This window comes from Diadema setosum, chromosome 4 (assembly GCF_964275005.1).
Source record: "Diadema setosum chromosome 4, eeDiaSeto1, whole genome shotgun sequence".
NCBI classification, from domain to species: Eukaryota; Metazoa; Echinodermata; class Echinoidea; order Diadematoida; family Diadematidae; genus Diadema; species Diadema setosum.
In genome coordinates this window covers 43,989,536-44,010,384 of record NC_092688.1, presented here as the reverse complement: position 1 = coordinate 44,010,384, position 20,849 = coordinate 43,989,536, and the positions used below count along the sequence as shown (strand labels likewise).

Genomic DNA, 20,849 nt, shown 5'->3' with positions numbered 1-20,849 from the left:
TTCTCACCCCCCTTCAAACGCACTTACCACAATGACGATCAAACTCATCGTCAAACCATGTTTGTACAGAATCTTCGGGATATCAGCAAGGGTGAGTTGTCGATGGACATCCCTCGAGTGAGTGACAGACAGACGGACAAACACACACACACACACACACACACACACACACACAAACACACACACACATACACATACTGTTGCAACTGTGCAAGCAAAATGTGTTTACATGACGTACACTCGGTGGTGTACAACGCTGGGGAACAGGGAATCTCCCACCTCATACATATTCAATAAGGCTTCGGCAGTCAGCGCGCCAGCTCATGAATAATTAATATCTGTGACCTTTGGTGAAACTACTTCCCGCAGAGCATTCTCGCCTCAAAAGTGCCTACCGTATCTTACCCTTATGCCTACCGTATCTTATATAGGTCTCTATTATCTTTGATTTTAATATGCACGCTTGAATTGGTACATGTACAGTGCATGCACGAAGGCACTGTATCTGTACTCGAGCTGTCGAGTTGAGCAGGGAACACTATGATTCAATTTCGAAGCACAACATCTCTGCATTCTCAACATTTTACGCCATTTTAGCTGTACGGTAGAACATGGACGACGAGTTTCGTGTGGTTTCCAAGAAAAACAAGAGGCGAAATAGGCATCCCCGCGGCGCTGCCTATCCGAGAGTCGATCCGCTGCAAGCAGCGAGTGCCCGCCATGGAGACCTTGACAACATTGATGCAACCACTCTGTCATATAAGATCAAGAGTTCTGTGTGAGCATTTTCTGCAAGGCATTTTCATATACTTTTATTTCCTTTTCATACTAGGCTAGTTATCATTTCGATGAAAATAAATGAAGAGAGCTTAACATGTAAGTATACGTAAGTAAATTATTAGGCATAATAGTAAGATAGTTCTGTGGTATTTTATTTGCATTTTAAAGTACCGGTAAAGTAAGTAAGTAAATGGTACAGGTAGAACTAGACCATGAATTAGTGAAATACTTTCATAGTGCCAATCTAACGTTAGTCGTTTAAATAGATTGTAAAATTATCTGGTAGTTAACAGTAAGGCGTAGTGTAGGAATTTAATAGGATTAAATTTATACTAGATCTAGGAGGTTTTGAGGATTGGTGAGGGTATATCCTGTGAGGCTGAGATTCACCCATTTGCATCCCAAATTTCATTTTTGAATTGAGTCCTGTCTTCTTAAAATGGGAAGTTGTCACTTGCACTGCCCAGAGGTTTTGCATTTCCACATACATTGGTCATCACAGCCATAGAATAAGAGTATAGCTGGTGTTTGACCGAAAGATCGGTCTGTATCTGGTCGTCAGGGAAATGTTCCGCGGAGACTGCATCTGGCTTCACGGGAGGAGAGCGATAACGTCAAAAAAATAAAAGACTCCTCCGGACCACGGACAGTTGGATCTTTCTGTCTAAGCTGGTGTATAATTAGCCCGACCAGACGCCATGCGAAGCACACTATACAGCGACTGGGCTGTGTATAGATAGTGTATTACTATACACAGCCCTGTCGCTGGACAAGTGTTGCAACAAACACACGGGACGCCGTTCTTTGCAGGGTGTCTGGTCGGGCTAAGCTGGTGTAGACTAGTATGTGCTGGTAAATGATGTTGGGCGTTCTTGTGCTAAGCTGGTGTAGACTAGTATGTGCTGGTAAATGATGTTGGGCGTTCTTGTGCTAAGCTGGTGTAGACTAGTGTGTGCTGGGAAATGATGTTGGGCGTTCTTGTGCTAAGCTGGTGTAGACTATAGTATGTGCTGGTAAATGATGTTGGGTCCTAATGTCAATACTGTTTAGGCTCCCGAGATGAAACCCCACATCAAGGCTATACACAGTTGTTTTCGTTTTGGTGACCCAGTCGTCACCAAAATACTATTGTATAATCTTTTGTCAAAGTGGTGGCCCGACATCTATTTCTGATGGCCCCCGACCACCAGGCCACTGCTGATGTCGAACTCTGTCAGCATGTATGTTCAGTGTCGTAGGCTTATAGAGGTTTAAATTGTCCTCATCTGGCAAATGCCTAATCCAATCCTAAAGATTATTTTGCTGATAATTGATATGATGTTTAATAGTAGGAGTGAAAAAGATCATCTAGCTGTTTTCTTTTAGTTGTATTAATTACAACACAAAATGAAATATATTATGTTTTACACAAGATCTCTAAAGTTTAATTTGAATAAAGAATAAGAAGACTCATTCTTGTCGAAACTAATTGGCTAATTTTGGTGGTGTTGTGTTTCATTGTTACTTTCCAGGGAAGATCTCCAGATAAGCAGTTTCTTCAGGGACTTCCAAGGTGAGAAATTTTTAGTTTGTATTCACCATCCATGGAATTCATATTGATTACACAGTATTTCTGCAGATCGACTAACGGAACAATTCAAGCCTTCCACAAGATGCGTACTTACGTCATTTCATTTTTGTAGCTAAAGCCCTGCTAGTGCTATATTCATATGAAATGGCTATACTACACATACACCTACACATGTTGAGCAAATGAAGAGTTTGTTTGCAAAAACCGGTAAGTCCATATTTGCCAAATGGAGATATTTGCGATTAAAGGTCAAGAAAAATAAAGAAAATAATAAGAAAATTTTTGCTTCTTTTGACCATAACTTCAAAAATATACCTTTATATGTAGTGACCAATATATCATTTAAAAGGTATTATTTTGTACTTTATGACAGAGATTGCACTTCAAAATCTTCAAAAATGGACTTATTGGTTTTTGCAAACAAACCCTTCAAATAGACTAAAAGATGTATATTTGTCAGAGATGTAAATCCAGTCATCAGGGACATAATGCAGACTTGCAGAAAGGCAAGTTGTACAGTATAAGATTTTCTTTTACAAGCATCTAGTTTGAAGCCTATCTCTCCCAAACAATCTCAACAGTTTAATATTCGATGTACGTACACTGTATGTGGTTGATCTTATAAACACATGAAAGTTCCGTAACGTCCCTTGCTTTGAATCAAGATGTATTTCTGGTGAAATTTTAATTCTTTGTTTGCTTGATATTTACTCTAGAATATTTCAAATTGAACTTTGAGTAAATTACACTGGGTTAAAAAAAAAAAGTGAAAGATATATTTTGCAAATTACCTGTCTCATACTGAAGGCACAATCTGTCACTCAAGATGCCTTATGACTTATGCATATTGTATCCAAGCTGTTGTGAAAGCACATTACAGTAAGTAGTATCAGTACCCATAACTCAAAACATTTTTCTTTTTTTCTGCCTGTAGAATCATGGAAAAGTTTTGTGCACCTGCAGACTTACGACCAATCAGAAGAAGGTGCTGCTGTCTCCTGTCACCAAAATATTCATACAGCTTTGGAAACACCAGACTGTCAGTCAGGACAGACCCCAGATGTCACTCCCGGGTCGAACGCCGTGGAAATGAGCAATAGTGAATCAGGATCAGTTGTGGGAGGGAGCAGGTCCTTGAGAAGGATTGAAGGCATCGTTTGCTATGGACTGGGTAACTTTTCATCCTGTGTCACGGCTAGATATCAGCTGTCCCTCCTCATACTGATGGAGTCTGTGGTAAGATGATCCAATGCATTGAAGTGAAAAGCAGGTATTTCAAAATTTTCTCCCCCCCCCCTCTAAAAAGTGCATGTGTTAGCTAGCAGTGCACTACCGTTATAACCAGACAGTAACATGCTTACTTTCCGTACAGCTGAACAGTAGACTGTATGTAAAGATACATCTAGATGATAATGTAGGGACCTGAATTTTTACTTTGTTGTTAGAAGAATTTCATTATAACCGTGAGTACTCTGTACAGGTTTAAGTATAGATCAATTTGACAGAGTGTGCTCACCTACAAAGTCAAAACATCCAGTTTGTGACCATGATGTTAATGTGGTTTTCCTCTTTCAGTTAGCACTCTGAAACATAGAAGTGCTGTCATCTAACATACCAGTCATTCCTTGTTCAGCTCAAGTGAACTTTAGTCTTAATCATCTCATCTGATGTTCATATGTGGTTGCAACTAATACAGTGCACTCCCATTATTTAACCAACACGGTTAAACGATATTCTGGTAACAACGAAGTAAAAATTCAGTCTGCAACATTATCCACTTTATTTATTTTTGTAACAAATATTTGATACAGTGAAAGAAAATTTCTGATCCCGAGGACTTTGTTATAACAGGAGTCCACTGTATTGCTGTTTTCATGAGAAAGCTGTAAAATCACATGGAAACTTTATTTGTTCATTTCCAACTTTAACCATTATGCTTGTTCAATTTTAATCTATTAGTGCTGGAAGTTAGCTCAGCACAAGATGATAATTTAAATGAAGTGAAGTTCAGGAGCTTGAGATGAATGTAATTCTCAAATTAAACGATGTGTCTCCTAAAGTCAGCATTTCTTGTACATCATTTGCAGATACCTGGCGCAAAATGCAGCTTATATGACCCCAACTTTACAGAGGTGGAAAAGGAGGTTATTCAAGATCTTGGCTTTACATGTATTGACCATAATGAGGTACTTAAGGACTTTATTTTGTTCATAGATTGATGTCGTTGTTTCATTGTGGTAGAAATGAAATTCCAGTATTCAGATTGTGGCAAATGCCAAATTAGAAACAAACTCATTCATCAATTGTTGTTGTTAATACCTTGTTGATGCTGTTTACTGACCAATTAAGGGCCTAACCTAGTCACTTTTTTTTTCTTCAACCTGCTCGTTGAAATGAAAGGTGAAGCCAGTGAAGATAGGAACTTAAATGTGCATGAATCAAGACCATCCCCCTCACTGGACCTCTACTGTATCCTGTATGTTGGACAGAGTGTCTTGTCTTAAACTATAGAGCATGGCATCTTGACACGCAAGATTACTTATCTTGACTGAAATTTAAACTGTTTGGCTGCAAAGCAGGGCAGACATGTTGCTGAAGAAGCCAACCTGCCACTCTATATGAAGAAATACATGATGCTGAAATGATGTTGTATATCCAGTAAAAGGATATATATATATATGTGTATGTAAGGGGGGTGTTATTGTGTGTGTGTAGAATAAAGTCACTTGTCAGGATGGCTTATTCTAACCCCGAATACATAATTTCATCCAAATGGAATCACACAGAAACATTAAACAAACTAAATATGTGGGCGTCAAAGCAGTGACAAAGATAATGTAGTACACATTGGATTACATTAATCACCTTGTTGGTGTTGAGATTTATTCAAAGTCAGGCATCAGAGCAACCAGTTTGATCTCTTTTAACCATGAAAAATAAAAAGAGTTATGACAGAGATAAGAATGTACTCACATATAAGTCCATTCTGATATTCAATGAAGAGGATTGGGTCTCTACCATTCATTATTCACCCAGAATGCTCACAAATACAGTTCTCGCGGTCGACTTAACATGCTACAATGTAACTGATGGCGAATCTCGGAGCGCTCAGTTCATGAAGTGAAGAGGAGCCGCGAATGATGACTTGAAGACATCTCTGCGTTGAGTTGACTCACACATACAGTTGGGGGGGGGGGGGGGGTCCATGTCCAAATGAAAGTTACTTCGGGATTGCTGCACATTCCGAAAGCTGCATGTCTGGTCCTCAAAACACTAAGTAGTCATTTGACTCTTCCTTAGGTCGACCAACATGATAACAGACCGTTTCGAATGTCCAGTAAAGCGTCCATAAAATATCATTCGAAACATCTATACAGTGGGGGGGGGGGGGTCCTCGTCCAAATGAAAGTTACTTCGGGATTGCTGCACATTCTAAAAGCTGCATGTCTGGTCCTCAAAACACTAAGTAGTCATTTGACTCCTCCTTAGATCGACCAACATAATTATAACAGACCGTTTCGAATGTACAGCAAAGCGTCCATAATACTGTACGAGCTGAAATTTTCGCGTACAGATATTTTCGCGAATTGCTACTTGGCGGACATTTTCGCGTGTTGTTAATTTCGCGGTTACGGGGGTCTAACTGAACTTAGTTATTTGCGCGTTGTTATTTTCGCGTGTTGTTATTTTCGCGGTTCGAAGGCGATTCGCGAAATTCGCGAAAATAAAACCACCGCGAAAATTTCAGCTCGTACAGTATATCATTCGAAACATCTTAACAACTTTGAACTGATCTACAGTAGACATGACTTAGTTATGTCAGGACGGAATTTGGTGCATAGATGCAAAAGGTTGAGTTTCTCCACTAAAGCATTTAAGTATAACAGCTCGGTCTCGGAGAAACTAGAACACGTCCTTCCACTTCACAGGGCTTGGGGAGGAGAGCAGGGAGGTGGGAATCCACCTCCCTGGGGAGAGAGACTGACCCAGTATCAACTCCAATATATACTATATATACTTTCCTGTTCCTACTATCCCATAATACTTATCTCTGGTATCGTACCCAAGCTTTCCTGACTAACCCTTCTCAAAGAAACTTTATACAAAAACTTACAAAAACTGACCATGAATGGTAAGGGAGAGAGAGAGAGAGAGACAAAGAGGCAGAGGGAGAGATAGGAGAGGGAGAGAGGGAGGTTGAGAAAGAAACTTAATACAAAGAATTCTACATGCATGCTGTACTCTGGTTCTTTGTACGGCATCACAAGGTGGCAAACTTCAAAGTAACATAGAACAATACCAGCCACTTTTTTGTGGTTTTCTATCTCTAAGTCACTGTCCAGTCATTGCCACTGTCCAGTCATTGCCACTAAATCCACTATTCAAGTAGGGTGGCTGTACCTCTTTTGTATAAACTCATTCAACCTTTAGGTTGCGTGGTGGCACTATATAATACACTGTGTACCAAGCAGCTATTGTATCTTGGTAATGAATAGATTTCAGCTTTCTGGTTCTACAAACACTATGTACAGTAAATTGGGCAAGTTGCTCCATAACCTTATATTACATGTCTTGGCATGAAAGCTACTATATTCCAGCCTTCCGCCATTACAATCTCTACAGTAAAGTGGGCTTGTTACTCCACCACTTAACATACCTCCCTGCTTTAAAGGAATCATGACTTCCACGTCATGATGATAATGCATACCATGCATCCTCTTTACATTGCTATTTACATATACACGTACACCATACACAAAATATATTATTTACAATATTCATTTCAATACAGTGAGAAAGAGGAGGGTTACCAAAAACCTAACCCATCACACCCAGATGGATCAATACAGGTGTAGCCCCTTGACTAGATGAAGGTGTGGAGTGTGAAGTCCCTTCAGACACCAGAGTTGCCTCAATCACATTCATTGTATTGCAGTGTTTGTCTACTACCACCAAGAAGTCCCAAAAACACTTTGAAATTAAATTGTCATCAAAAGATCTAAATTTAAGAAGGACCAATAATATGTATCCAATCTATTGCTCAACTATCAATCAACTCAAGGATGTAAAATCACAAAATCAAAGCATGGGCATAAAAGAAATATAGATGCATGTGCCACTATACAGCCACTACATCAAACAAGTATACCCTCATTCAACCTTGTCGCCTGTCGGTAGCGGGTTTCCTTCTGCTTTGACCAGAACAATCTTTCTATGTTTGAATTTGGTCATTCAATGTACACCTGACCAATTAACTCCAAAACAACCTTGCGAGATGTACGGTGTAGTGCTTCACAATAAGTGTGGCAGAATAAATGTACAAAAATATAATGACTTGCAGACTCGTGAAATAGATCTCAACACCTACTTTGACAATCCCACTCCTGACACCAATTTATGTAAGGGGGGTGTTATTGTGTGTGTGTAGAATAAAGTCACTTGTCAGGATGGCTTATTCTAACCCCGAATACATAATTTCATCCAAATGGATATATCACACAGAAACATTAAACAAACTAAATATGTGGGCGTCAAAGCAGTGACAAAGATAATGTAGTACACATTGGATTACATTAATCACCTTGTTGGTGTTGAGATTTATTCAAAGTCAGGCATCAGAGCAACCAGTTTGATCTCTTTTAACCATGAAAAATAAAAAGAGTTATGACAGAGATAAGAATGTACTCACATATAAGTCCATTCTGATATTCAATGAAGAGGATTGGGTCTATCATTCATTATTCACCCTGAATGCTCACAAATACAGTTCTCGCTGTCGACTTAACATGCTACATTGTAACTGATGGCGAATCTCGTTGGAGCGCTCAGTTCATGAAGTGAAGAGGAGCCGCGAATGATGACTTGAAGACATCTCTGCGTTGAGTTGACTCACACATACAGTTGGGGGGGGGGGGGTCCATGTCCAAATGAAAGTTACTTCGGGATTGCTGCACATTCCGAAAGCTGCATGTCTGGTCCTCAAAACACTAAGTAGTCATTTGACTCTTCCTTAGGTCGACCAACATGATAACAGACCGTTTCGAATGTCCAGTAAAGCGTCCATAAAATATCATTCGAAACATCTATACAGTGGGGGGGGGGGGGGGGGGGTCCTCGTCCAAATGAAAGTTACTTCGGGATTGCTGCACATTCTAAAAGCTGCATGTCTGGTCCTCAAAACACTAAGTAGTCATTTGACTCCTCCTTAGATCGACCAACATAATTATAACAGACCGTTTCGAATGTACAGCAAAGCATCCATAATATATCATTCGAAACATCTTAAAGGGAAGGTAAACCCAAAGAGCAATGTGGATTGAGTGAAAGCAGCAACATTAGTAGAACACATCAGTGAAAGTTTGAGAAAAATCAGACAATCGATGCAAAAGTTATGAATTTTTAAAGTTTTGGTGTTGGAACCGCTGGATGAGGAGACTACTAGAGGATATGACGTATGAGTGGACAACAATACAAAGAAAATATAAAGGATATTCAACAAAAATTCACTTTTCTAGAATTATGAAAGAGCAGTGGACCAACCGTTTACAGTGGGGGGGGGGGGGTCCTCGTCCAAATGAAAGTTACTTCGGGATTGCTGTACATTCTAAAAGCTGCATGTCTGGTCCTCAAAACACTTAGTAGTCATTTGACTCCTCCTTAGATCGACCAACATAATTATAACAGACCGTTTCGAATGTACAGCAAAGCATCCATAATATATCATTCGAAACATCTTAAAGGGAAGGTAAACCCAAAGAGCAATGTGGATTGAGTGAAAGCAGCAACATTAGTAGAACACATCAGTGAAAGTTTGAGAAAAATCGGACAATCGATGCAAAAGTTATGAATTTTTAAAGTTTTGGTGTTGGAACCGCTGGATGAGGAGACTACTAGAGGATATGACGTATGAGTGGACAACAATACAAAGAAAATATAAAGGATATTCAACAAAAATTCACTTTTCTAGAATTATGAAAGAGCAGTGGACCAACCGTTTTCAGAAAGCAGGGGGAATAATTGCTACCCTTAACATATGTCAATATCAAGTTGGTGGAATTTGTAATTTTCATGAAAAATGGATTTTTGTAGTATTTTCTTTATATTTTCTTGATATTGTAGTCCACTCATATGTCATAACCTCTAGTAGTCTCCTCATCCAGCGGCTCCAACACCAAAACTTAAAAAATTCATAACTTTTGCATCGATTGTCCGATTTTCTTCAAACTTTCACTGATGTGTTCTACTAATGTTGCTGCTTTCACTCAACCCACATTGTTCTTGGGGTTTATCTTCCCTTTAACAACTTTGAACTGATGTACAGTAGACATGACTTAGTTATGTCAGGACGGAATTTGGTGCATAGATGCAAAAGGTTGAGTTTCTCCACTAAAGCATTTAAGTATAACAGCTCGGTCTCGGAGAAACTAGAACACGTCCTTCCACTTCACAGGGCTTGGGGAGGAGAGCAGGGAGGTGGGAATCCACCTCCCTTGGGAGAGAGACTGACCCAGTATCAACTCCAATATATACTATATATACTTTCCTGTTCCTACTATCCCATAATACTTATCTCTGGTATCGTACCCAAGCTTTCCTGACTAACCCTTCTCAAAGAAACTTTATACAAAAACTTTATACAAAAACTGACCATGAATGGTAAGGGACAGAGAGAGAGAGAGACAAAGAGGCAGAGGGAGAGATAGGAGAGGGAGAGAGGGAGGTTGAGAAAGAAACTTAATACAAAGAATTCTACATGCATGCTGTACTCTGGTTCTTTGTAAGGCATCACAAGGTGGCAAACTTCAAAGTAACATAGAACAATACCAGCCACTTTTTTTGTGGTTTTCTATCTCTAAGTCACTGTCCAGTCATTGCCACTGTCCAGTCATTGCCACTAGATCCACTATTCAAGTAGGGTGGCTGTACCTCTTTTGTTTCATAAACTCATTCAACCTTTAGGTTGCGTGGTGGCACTATATAATACACTGTGTACCAAGCAGCTATTGTATCTTGGTAATGAATAGATTTCAGCTTTCTGGTTCTACAAACACTATGTACAGTAAATTGGGCAAGTTGCTCCATAACCTTATATTACATGTCTTGGCATGAAAGCTACTATATTCCAGCCTTCCGCCATTACAATCTCTACAGTAAAGTGGGCTTGTTACTCCACCACTTTACATATAAAAGGTCAAAATACCATGGGTTTGGGATAGAATCAATTTGATGAGGTATTGCAAATGGGAGAGGATAAGGTGACACTGTTATTTTGTGTGTGTGTTTGATACATACACATATTTGTGGGGTGAAGTCTTCAAAATGTTTTGATTTTCCAAGGGATGGAGTTGGGGAAATAAGCCCTTTAGTTGAGAAACTTTTGTTCTCCTTTGGTTTCAGGAGGGAAAACGCCAAGTGGTGGTACCGACTCTCTTTTACATGCCACATTGTGGTAAGCCGCTCTACAACAACCTGTTGTGGGCCAACTGGGGTTTGAGGTTAGTGTCACTCATCATACTCGGCAACAGCTTCAACAATTTTGCAGACAGGTGAGTAACTTTTTGGATTAAATTTACTGTCTTTGAAAGAGACAAATGGGTATTTGAAGCATTCAAGTAAGGCAAGTGAATTTTCTTTTAATGTTAGTAATCATTGCTATGTATTCACATAGCATTAAACATTTACACTGTAATTAGTCAACTGTACCTATGGCACTACAGTGATAAAGACGTAGAGACAGTTCGACCTCGATTATCCGGCCATGTCGGGACCAGCGCTCATCCAGATAAGCGAATTGACCGGATATGGGAGACACAATGTTAATGTATATAGCGGCCGTCCAAGCTGCCGTCGCAGTGCACTGGCAGCTAGGCAGGCAGCGTACCCTGCAACAGTGGTGTAATCTATGCTAGCCCGCCCAAAATTGTAGTTCCTTCTTCACAGATCGCGATATGGCCTCGACTGCACCGTGATTTACTGACAAGTTTTCCATCCATGTTCTTATGGTGAATTTATAGATTGTGACTGCTTACTTTTACGATAATAATGTGGTGTGAATTCATGTTAGTTCTGTCGGGAATATTGTAGGTAAATCGTGTGAGTTTTGTAGAAATTTTAATTGGGTTTAAAGTCACTGTTTTTTCTGAATTTTTGGATTAAAAAAAAAGTCCTTCACTGCGTGAACGCGTCCAGATAATAGAGATGTTGGGATAAAAGGAGACCGGATAATCGAGGTCGAACTGTATAGGTTTTTCCATATATAAAAGATTTTTGTAATCATCTTCAAGTGAAACCAAGGCATGCAGTGTTTGGGAAAACTCCAGACTTTGTGCCACACTCATTTTGATTTTGAAAGTCTCTGCAGAGGTCTTTATGTACCGTTGTAAATATTAAAACATTGGAGTTTATCATCAATACTACACAGACTACTTTCACAAGGTTAATATCAGAGAGTTCATGTATTGCGACAGGATTGCATTTCTTTCAATGAATGCAATATGAAGCATTCAGCAGCAAATACTAGATCACAAAAGACTATGTGTTGAATGTTCCATGTTTTTTGCTGAATGCTCTTGCATCACAGATTTCCAAGCAATTTTATTTACAACCTGTTATTTACTTCTTTTTCTGCAGATTTACCTCAAAACAACTTCATGAAGAAGTGCCTTACATACAAACGGTAAGTCATAATGATTTTATGTTTTGTTTTTGTTGTGTTCTTCTTTTTGTTATTGTCATTACTGTAAAAGTGGAAATTTTCGCGCATTTCGCGCAACCAGAAACTAGCGCGAAAATAAAAGTACGCAAATATGTTTGCTTGCCATATGTTCCTGTGCGTGATGTCTGGATTCTGCAGAATTAAAAACACGCGAAACTCTTCTGGCTCGGCCAGGCGCGAAAAATTTGTCATGCAAAAATATACACTTTACAGTATTTTAATTGCTATAACAGTATATCATATCAGTGTAGGTAATGGTTATGTTGTTACTATCATGTTTTGTTACTATTATCATTGCAATTGGCACTGGTAGTGCACATATGGATGTCACTTTTGTGTGTGCAATTTCACTAGCAGCAATCTTGGCCGCCAGGTTATGCACAAGCAGTTTGTTAACTAGAAAGACACTTAGGAAACGCAGACCTTCACCAAGCAGCTTATTCATACCCATATTGTGATTTCCACGCTATATTTCAGCCCTACATATCATATGCATTACAAATATATTAAAACATAGCCTCACTGCCCACCAAATGTAGCAACCGTTGCCATACTTTCTGGCCAACAGTGCAATGGCTGTGAAGGTTGCAAAAGCAAGACTGCCATCTAGTGTTCATGATAGATCCTACCAATGATACCTAATCCTTCAAAACTTTGAATAGAAAAACATTCCTGATTCCAGATGGCCATGTGGATCACTACCACAATTTAGTTGTCTGTTGTTCCTTGTGCCATTATCAAAATCTGTGAGAAAGATGCACTGGTGTGGTATCTCAAATGGAAACCTAAACTATCCCTACTCCTCTTCCTCCTCTTTCAACTCCTCCTCCTCCTCCCCTCCTTCTCCTCAAACTCCTCCTCATCCTCCTTCTCTTCCTCCCTCTCCTCCCCTTCTCCCCTCCTCCTCTCCTCCTCCTCCTCCTCCTCCTCCTCCCTATTCTCTTCCCACCTCAGATCCTTCCTTACCACCATGAGGTCCCAGTCAGAAACTCCTTCCAGTACACAGACATCTTCAATGATATGGCCATCCATGCCTTTCCCCCTGATGCACTGGGCCAAGCTCCAGCAGACTTGTGGACTGACTGCCGTGAACCATGTTACGATCACATGGACAGTGTGGAGATCATTCTGGACTCAAGTCGGAGATGACACAAGGCTGTAAAATATTATGGTGGTCTCACTTCCCTTGGACTTTGTGTACAAGTGATTGTTGAAAAGTGTTGCAGAATGGGGCTGTGTACCCCATTGCCTGCAAAAATCTTGATGGATGTACTGAAAGAGCTTTTTGAGGATTGTTGTTGTAATCTATTTTCAAAATAAGATATGTCGTGACTACTTGTTCATGCCTAATGTGGGCATTGTAATCTGCATGTGAAGCAGAGCCATTTTGGAATCTTTGAAGGCTTCTGTGGCGGAAAAACATTGGGTGGTTCCCAAGGGAATGAGCTTGAGAAGGCCAAAACATGCTTGCTGAAACATCGGGATTGGGTAGGCCCTTTTCAGGGCCACACACATACCCTAGAAAGAATACATGGTGCACCATTAAGCCTTCCACCACCCAACAGAGCCATTTCATCTTGGTGGCATGAAATCATGGTAAAAATGTATGTCCAACAAAAATAAGAGGTGTGGAATGCTGCATGTGTAGTACAGAGATGTAACAAACATTAGCCGTGTTTGAGCTCTCAAAATTGAACTTTATTTTACCATGCCAGATTGGGAGTGTTTGAGTACCGGTACTCTTGGAGATGATGCAACTCAGGAGCTATTTTTGGACTGGAGTCAGGGCAACAGGGTTGTGCACCTAACCCACTACCACATACAGGTGTCGCAACCAAAGAAAATCAACTCTTTGTATTATGACGTAGTGTGTGTTACATTCACTTTTCTGATGTCATCACCTTAATACGGTATGCTTTTGTGCCACTTTGCCTTCGAGCGCTCTCTGGCAACATACAGTACGGTGCGGCACAGTGCTCTTTTGGAGCACTTCAAGAAGTGGCACAGTTGGATGTGGTATGGTGCACTTGATGAGCATTCAAACGCTCCTCTGGCACAGGCACGGTATGCTTCAGGAGAGTGGTCTAACACGCCCATGGTTTAGATATTCCCTGAATTGAAATGTAATGATAGCATGCATTTTGAGAGGTGTGGGTAGAGTATCAAGATTGGCTATCTTCTTGAAGGAAGCCTGATTTGTTTCACATCCAGTGCAATATATTTCAAGAAACTCCTGGCAAACTGCGAAAGGACTCTTTCGTTAGACCAATTGTGATCAGCAAAGCAAGTATGGGAAATAAAGACAATTTTGGAGTAAATATATGTACCTGCTATATGTCATTTTATGTGAACTGAAATGTCTCCGAACTGCAGATTGTTTCTCATTTATATGCATATCACAATTCACAATTGATGAACAATTATGAAAGTTCACGTTTTCAACTTTTGATTCAGAAATTTGAGGTTATCGTAAATATGATTTGTCCTTATATATTAGATTATGTATTTCAATGATTGAATGGAAGTACAAAAGTATGCTGTATTCATCTGGAAAGCCATTTGACCTGAAATTTAGTGAAAACTGAGAGGAACGGAGAGATAGAACTTATTCGCATTGTAACTACGCTCATACGCATACCCAACACTCCACTTAAAATGGTCACACACACACACACACACACACACACACACACATCTCAATAGGCATACATGTGGCATGGTTCTAATGTACAGTACCTTACACAAGACAAAAAGTTTCACTGAGATTTAGAAAATGTGAATATTTTCATTTCTGTATCTCTAAAATTTGTGCAGATTTATAGGAATAGCATGTAGTGTGTGTGTGTGTGCGTGTCTGTCTGTCTGTCTGTTCAAGCATACAGTGTATTCGTATTTTGGTATTTTTAGCACGGGCGAAAGTATTGGTGTTTTGTATGTCATGTGTGGTACTACAGTAAACCTCGCCCAAGTCGACCTTGCACAAGTTAAAAATAAAAAGAAAATTGGCTACATCAAGGGAAAATTTTACTCTGGATGGATATAAAAACCAAAAAGGTGTTAGTTCTATTGTGCACGTCAAAATTCATGTTAGTGAAAGTTTTTTTTTTTTTTTTAACCGGGTCCTTTGTAATCAACATGGGTGAGGTTGACTGTATGTGTTGACGTGTGCAGAAGACATACACATTGAACATCTCGGATCCTTTATGGAACGAGATCACATTTGGGGAAATAAAGCACTTGTCACTCATATTCTTCTTGTGTTCTGGCAATATGATATATATTTACATATAAATACCGGTACATAGTGTTAAATAAAAATCACACATTGTTCATCGGCCTTGCTTCCATGCTCATCCCATAGTACATGTACTCCCATCTGATCAACTTACTCCACATTGCCATGAATGCCCAGTGTTTTACATCCATTACACTAGAGCATTTAACACGCATTGAAAGCAAGGATAAAAAGCAGCATCTCATTCCGTCACGGCTCGACACTACAGACTGACACCAGTAAGCCAAAGCTTCCGAGCCAACCTGGAGACTTTCAAAACTTTCATGACTTATCCTTGGGTTAATGATGCTTGTGTTTGAGGCAATACGTATACATTGTATTACATCTGCAATCATGTAGAATAGGTGTCGGGCTGTGGCACAGAAATTCAGTGAAATTTCCAATTTTCCCACTAAATTACAACTACAAAACAGTAATGTCAGCTTTACTTACATTGCTAGACAACAGGATATTATTTCCATCCTGGCATATCTTGAGCAGGATGGTTGCATTTTTCTCTTAATACCTAGAATGATATAATTCTGATATTCATTTCTTACAACTCAGCTCTGATAACATAAAGAAGTGTGTTGAAATGAGCAAATATACACAAAAATGATAACTACCACCCTGCATAGCTGATGTATTCTTTTAAAATAATTCTGACCATGAATTCACCAACATCTCCAGTGAGGTATACAGTACAAGTAAACACACACACACACACACACTGCGAGGTCAAACTTTACAGCCCACTGCACACTGTGCAACTTTGGATCAAGTTTGGTAGTCCTGATGACCATTAACGAAAAGTGCACTCATGTCATCATAGCTGACTGAATCTGGTGGAGGACACATGTAGGGTACCAATCATAGTTCATCACATCACTATGAATTGTGACAATTTCTATCGTGATCTTCTGGAAGGTGTGAACGCTGCCTTGTGAAAGCATCAGTTTGAAGATTATTTTGTGTCCTAAAATTTTGGGGCACGACTCCCGTGCACACACATGAATTGAAAGGAGTACCTTGTATGTGGAATGGAAAACTTGTCACCAAGGGAACAGGTCAGAAATGTTCACAATGATAACGGCTCAAAGCGAGTGTCTACTCTGGGGGGGGGGGGGGGGGAGCAATATGTATCTCTGGTCTCTTGACTCATAGAGCCTAAAGAGAGATTGGGCTAGTCCAGTTGGGCAGTGTGGAATGAGCTGTGGTACAACAGGAGTTAACACACCCAGACCCTCTTTACACCTCCCATAATCTTTAAATTGTCTGTTCTCCCTTGCCTTTCTGTTAAACTGCACCTCCTACCCCTCTACTCTGATGTCAATCACCTTTTGAATGGATTAGGATGGTCCAATTTTAACAAGTTATATATCATTCTAAAGCTTAGAGCTTACTCTTTTAAAAATATGTATGACAATTAGAAATTCATTTTTGTCTACTTTTTTTGTGGGTTTTGAACTGGGCTGTCACATATGTTGATTTTTTTTGGGTGTTGCTGTGCAACATTCCCCCTTTTTTTAAAGGAAGCAGAAAGCCCATTGCTGTGGTAACAATTTAGGATGACAGAAACATTGAGGAGAAACCTTTGCAGATTCATTGCAATACAGTAGTTACTCTCTTAAGCCAATGCTGTCGGACGTTTGGTGTTGGTTACCATTGGTGAGGGTTCTACAGGTGTTTTTGTTTTCCGTAGTATAGTGTTTTGCTCACCATTAATGCAGTATGGGACATTTTGGGATTCAGGGATTGAAGTGACAATACAATACTATACAGTGTACATACCAGACCCAGAACGATTATTATTATTTTTGTTATTATTATTATTATCATTATTAGTTTTTAGATCCAACCCCATTGGTTACTTTCCTATTGACCTCAAAGCATTATGTCAAAATTTACATTTCTAATCGATTTATCTGTCTATTAATATATCTGTGTATGATTCAAGCCGTCAGTATGTAATGGTATCCATCTGTTTATCAACTATCAATCTATCTATCAACCTATCTGTACATTCATGTACAAAAAATTGTTTCTTTCATGTTGTTTCAGATCATCTGATATTGTCAAGAGGAAAGTCTACGTTGATCTGGTTGAAAGCGTCAGAGAGAACGGAGGAGAGGTTAAAGTCTTCTCAACACTGCACGTATCGGGAGAACGTAAGTTGGAATATTTCCCCGGGAGTCCTGTCCGAAGCAGCCATTTCTCTTAGCTGTTAAATATGGAACATTCAAATCCTTGTGAAAGTTTATTGCAGAAATTATCACCGTGTCATCTTTAAATTGGCAACACTGAATTTTTCTGAATATCTCATATTTGAGAAAGATTCGATAGAATTGGTTAGATGCAGTAAATTAGTAGAAAATTAATCAGCAATTGTCCAGTTTAAAAATCAGTTACAAATTTTAGCAGTTAGGTTTTTATAAAATTCTGCAACAAGGAAAAAAAAAAACAGAAGTGAACAGCTAATAATAGCTCAAATGATAGATTTTTCATGTTTCTTTGCTTGTTTGGTTTATTTTGTTTTGTTTTGCACTGCCGGCCATGAAATACTGACAATGTATGGTCACATATTGTGTTGGCTCAGTAAGAGCGGCTGCCTCACAATCGGGAGGTCGTGGGTTCGAACCCCGGCCGCGTCATACCAAAAGATGTTAAAAGATGGGAGTTGCTGCTACCTTGTTTGCTATTCAACAGTTGAAAAGGTTAGAGCAACGTTGATCTGGCCCTTCTCAGTGGCTGCCGGGCCCATGATCAATTGGGCAAAAAGAATTTCCATTTTCGGACAATAAAATTTGGAGTTTATATCCGAAACAATTGTTATTTTAAAAAAAAAATAATAATCACAACTAGATGCAGCGTCAGACCACAGGAGTTTGGTTTCTGGGACTTGGCGAGTTAAGTGTTGAACCCACAAATAACATTGAGTGGGACTACTGCAACAAATTAACTCTTTCATCCAGTTACCAGGCAGAGGACCTGGCTGGTCTGATTCTCAGAGCTTTTTTGTAATGAAGGTTGCATGTAAGACCATTTAGGAAAATGTAGGACAAGCTAGGACACTAGGACATGCTAAGAATTGTGTATTTTGTCATTCAGTGCTTTGGCTCTGTGTGGAGTTGCTGAGAAACGTGATGCTGTATACAGTGCACTCCCATTATAACAAACACGGTTACAATGAAATTCAGATTACAATGAAATAAAAGTTCAGGCGCAAATTTATCCTGTCTTTGTTTTTTATTGTTTATTTGTTTGGTTATAACGAAATTACGATATTACGAAAGAAAACAGCCGGTCCCGAGGACTTTGTTGCAACGGGAGTCCACTGCATACAACCAACCCACCTAAAGGTACTTCCTCCGCGAGAATGAGGGTTCAATGTCAGGATTATTAATTTATATCTGTCCTTCATGGTACTGTAGTTTTGAAGACACTGTCTCTCAGATTACATACACGTTCACGTCTGTATAAAATGTGTCTTTATCTTATTGTTTGTAATGTTTGCCTATACACAATGGCCCGAATTCATGAAGGTGGTACAATTGAAATCATGGTTTTAACCATGGACACAGACTGTAGTTTTGTATGAGGCACCAAGTGTCACATGATCTATTTTGTGACAAAATCAGTAATTTCGTCGATTTCGTTGACGAAATGTTAACATTACGCCGATTTTACCACCTTCATGAATTTGGGCTTGTATGTTTGTAGTTGTATGCAGATGTCAAATTGTTATTCTTGTTTCAACTGCTTTTGTGAAATTATAAAAAAGAAGAAGAAATCAAGAGCAGCAAGGCTGAAGCTTCAGTACCAAAATATGATTGAAATATTGAGATATGTATTGAAATGACACCACTGCCAGCTCAATTAGAAGTAACATGTACAGCAGTCTAGAGCAGTGTAAATGATGAATGTTCCCTTCTGTGGAATCATATCACTATTGGCTGTATTTATTCTTTTCATTCCTGTAGAACTGGATTGACCAGCTGACGGGACTGGCGGCAATATTGCGATTCCCGATGCCCGACATCGAGGACGACGACAATTCCGGCTCGGACGACGACTGAAACCTCCCAATGCACATGGAGAGACAATTACAAGATGAATACAGACTAAACAATATATACAAATATATGTTTACATATATATCAAGCGCAGATATTCAAGTTTTCTTCTACCGCCGGATGGATTTGTCGCATCTTTCCAGTGAGGATGATGGGGAGGAATGATGCATCAACTCTTTTTTCTTGGTCATCCTGTGGGGAAGAGGATTCCCTTGCAAGAAAGAAGATGTGTGTGCAAAGTGGTGGGGAAGAAATCTCGAGTGTGAACACAGCTGGCCCGATGGTATGTCTAGAGTTCAAACTGCCACGTTCCAGGATATTCAACTCGTGGAGGAGAGCAGTGGTGGACTGAAGACTGGACATATGCTTCTTTGATGGCTGGGGATGTGTTCCTCCCTTTTCTCAAATTGATATTTAAATAATCTTTTGTGATGCCAAACTGGAGAATCAAAATCTGTGTGAACGACCCTTTAGCGAGGGGTTTGATATGGAAATGGAATGCACCCGCTGTGTGAGTTTCTCAATCTGTCTGATGGTAGGATGTCTCTTTGCAATGGAATATTGAACAGATATTGCTTTGTTAGAGGTGTGATATCACACTTGACATTGCAGCAGGAATTATATTTTTCCCAAAGGGTTCAGCACTAGGAAAAAATTTGTCTTTCGGGGAAGATATAACTCCCAAGAGACTGTCAAGTGTAATATTACAACAATTGACAAAACAATATTTGTTATACTATATGGTCTACATAAATACTGTACACCTTATTTCATTGTATGATGTGGAGTGACAATAGTTTGGATAGTTGCAAAGGTGCATTTTATTTATACATTTCATTGGCAGCCAGTTAAATTCTGGAATTATACAAAGTAACTGGTATTCGAATTGACATCACTGCTTGCAATATGATTTCAATCTCCACCGCATTAGTCACATGACTGTGTTATATTCCAATTTACTGACTTGTATCTACAAGTGTATGTAGACCATTTAGTATAAACCTCTGGCGACAGGTTGACATAAAAATAATCATGCGACTGATGATACATGTACTGTAAAAGGAATGTTCATGTGCATTTCAATTTCGCGAGCGCTAAGATTCACAAAATGAAACTGCACGCGCAAGTTCTTCTCTACAGTATATGCATTGAACATCAGTGGCAATTTGTGAAAATTTCATGCCACAAATATATCATGTTTTACAGTATTTGATAGAGAGATTGTCACATTATCGTAGGCCGTATATCGCAGGCAAAGTGATTTGCAAATTCAAACTTGCCAAAGACCCAAGGGGGTGACCTCACAAAGGAGGAAAAACATAGTGAGGAAAATCAATGTGATTTGCCAAAATTTCCCGCTATTGTAATTTATTTACTGAACAGATACTTGTAGTTTGTTTTTCCAAATTAAGTTCCGCTGAGAAAAGAGAGTTTATG

General features: G+C 39.4%; 1 protein-coding gene across 1 annotated transcript; it reads left to right on the top strand.

Annotated features, from left to right (window-relative positions):
* The first annotated feature begins 534 nt into the window (after positions 1-534).
* LOC140227921 (SRR1-like protein) lies at positions 535-14,383 on the top strand. Its single transcript, XM_072308303.1, has 7 exons — positions 535-778; positions 2,292-2,332; positions 3,285-3,586; positions 4,438-4,536; positions 10,748-10,845; positions 11,981-12,026; positions 13,020-14,383. The coding sequence occupies exons 1-7, from the start codon at positions 612-614 to the stop codon at positions 13,212-13,214; spliced, it is 948 nt and encodes a 315-aa protein (XP_072164404.1). The 5' UTR covers positions 535-611; the 3' UTR covers positions 13,215-14,383.
* Positions 14,384-20,849: the final 6,466 nt, after the last annotated feature.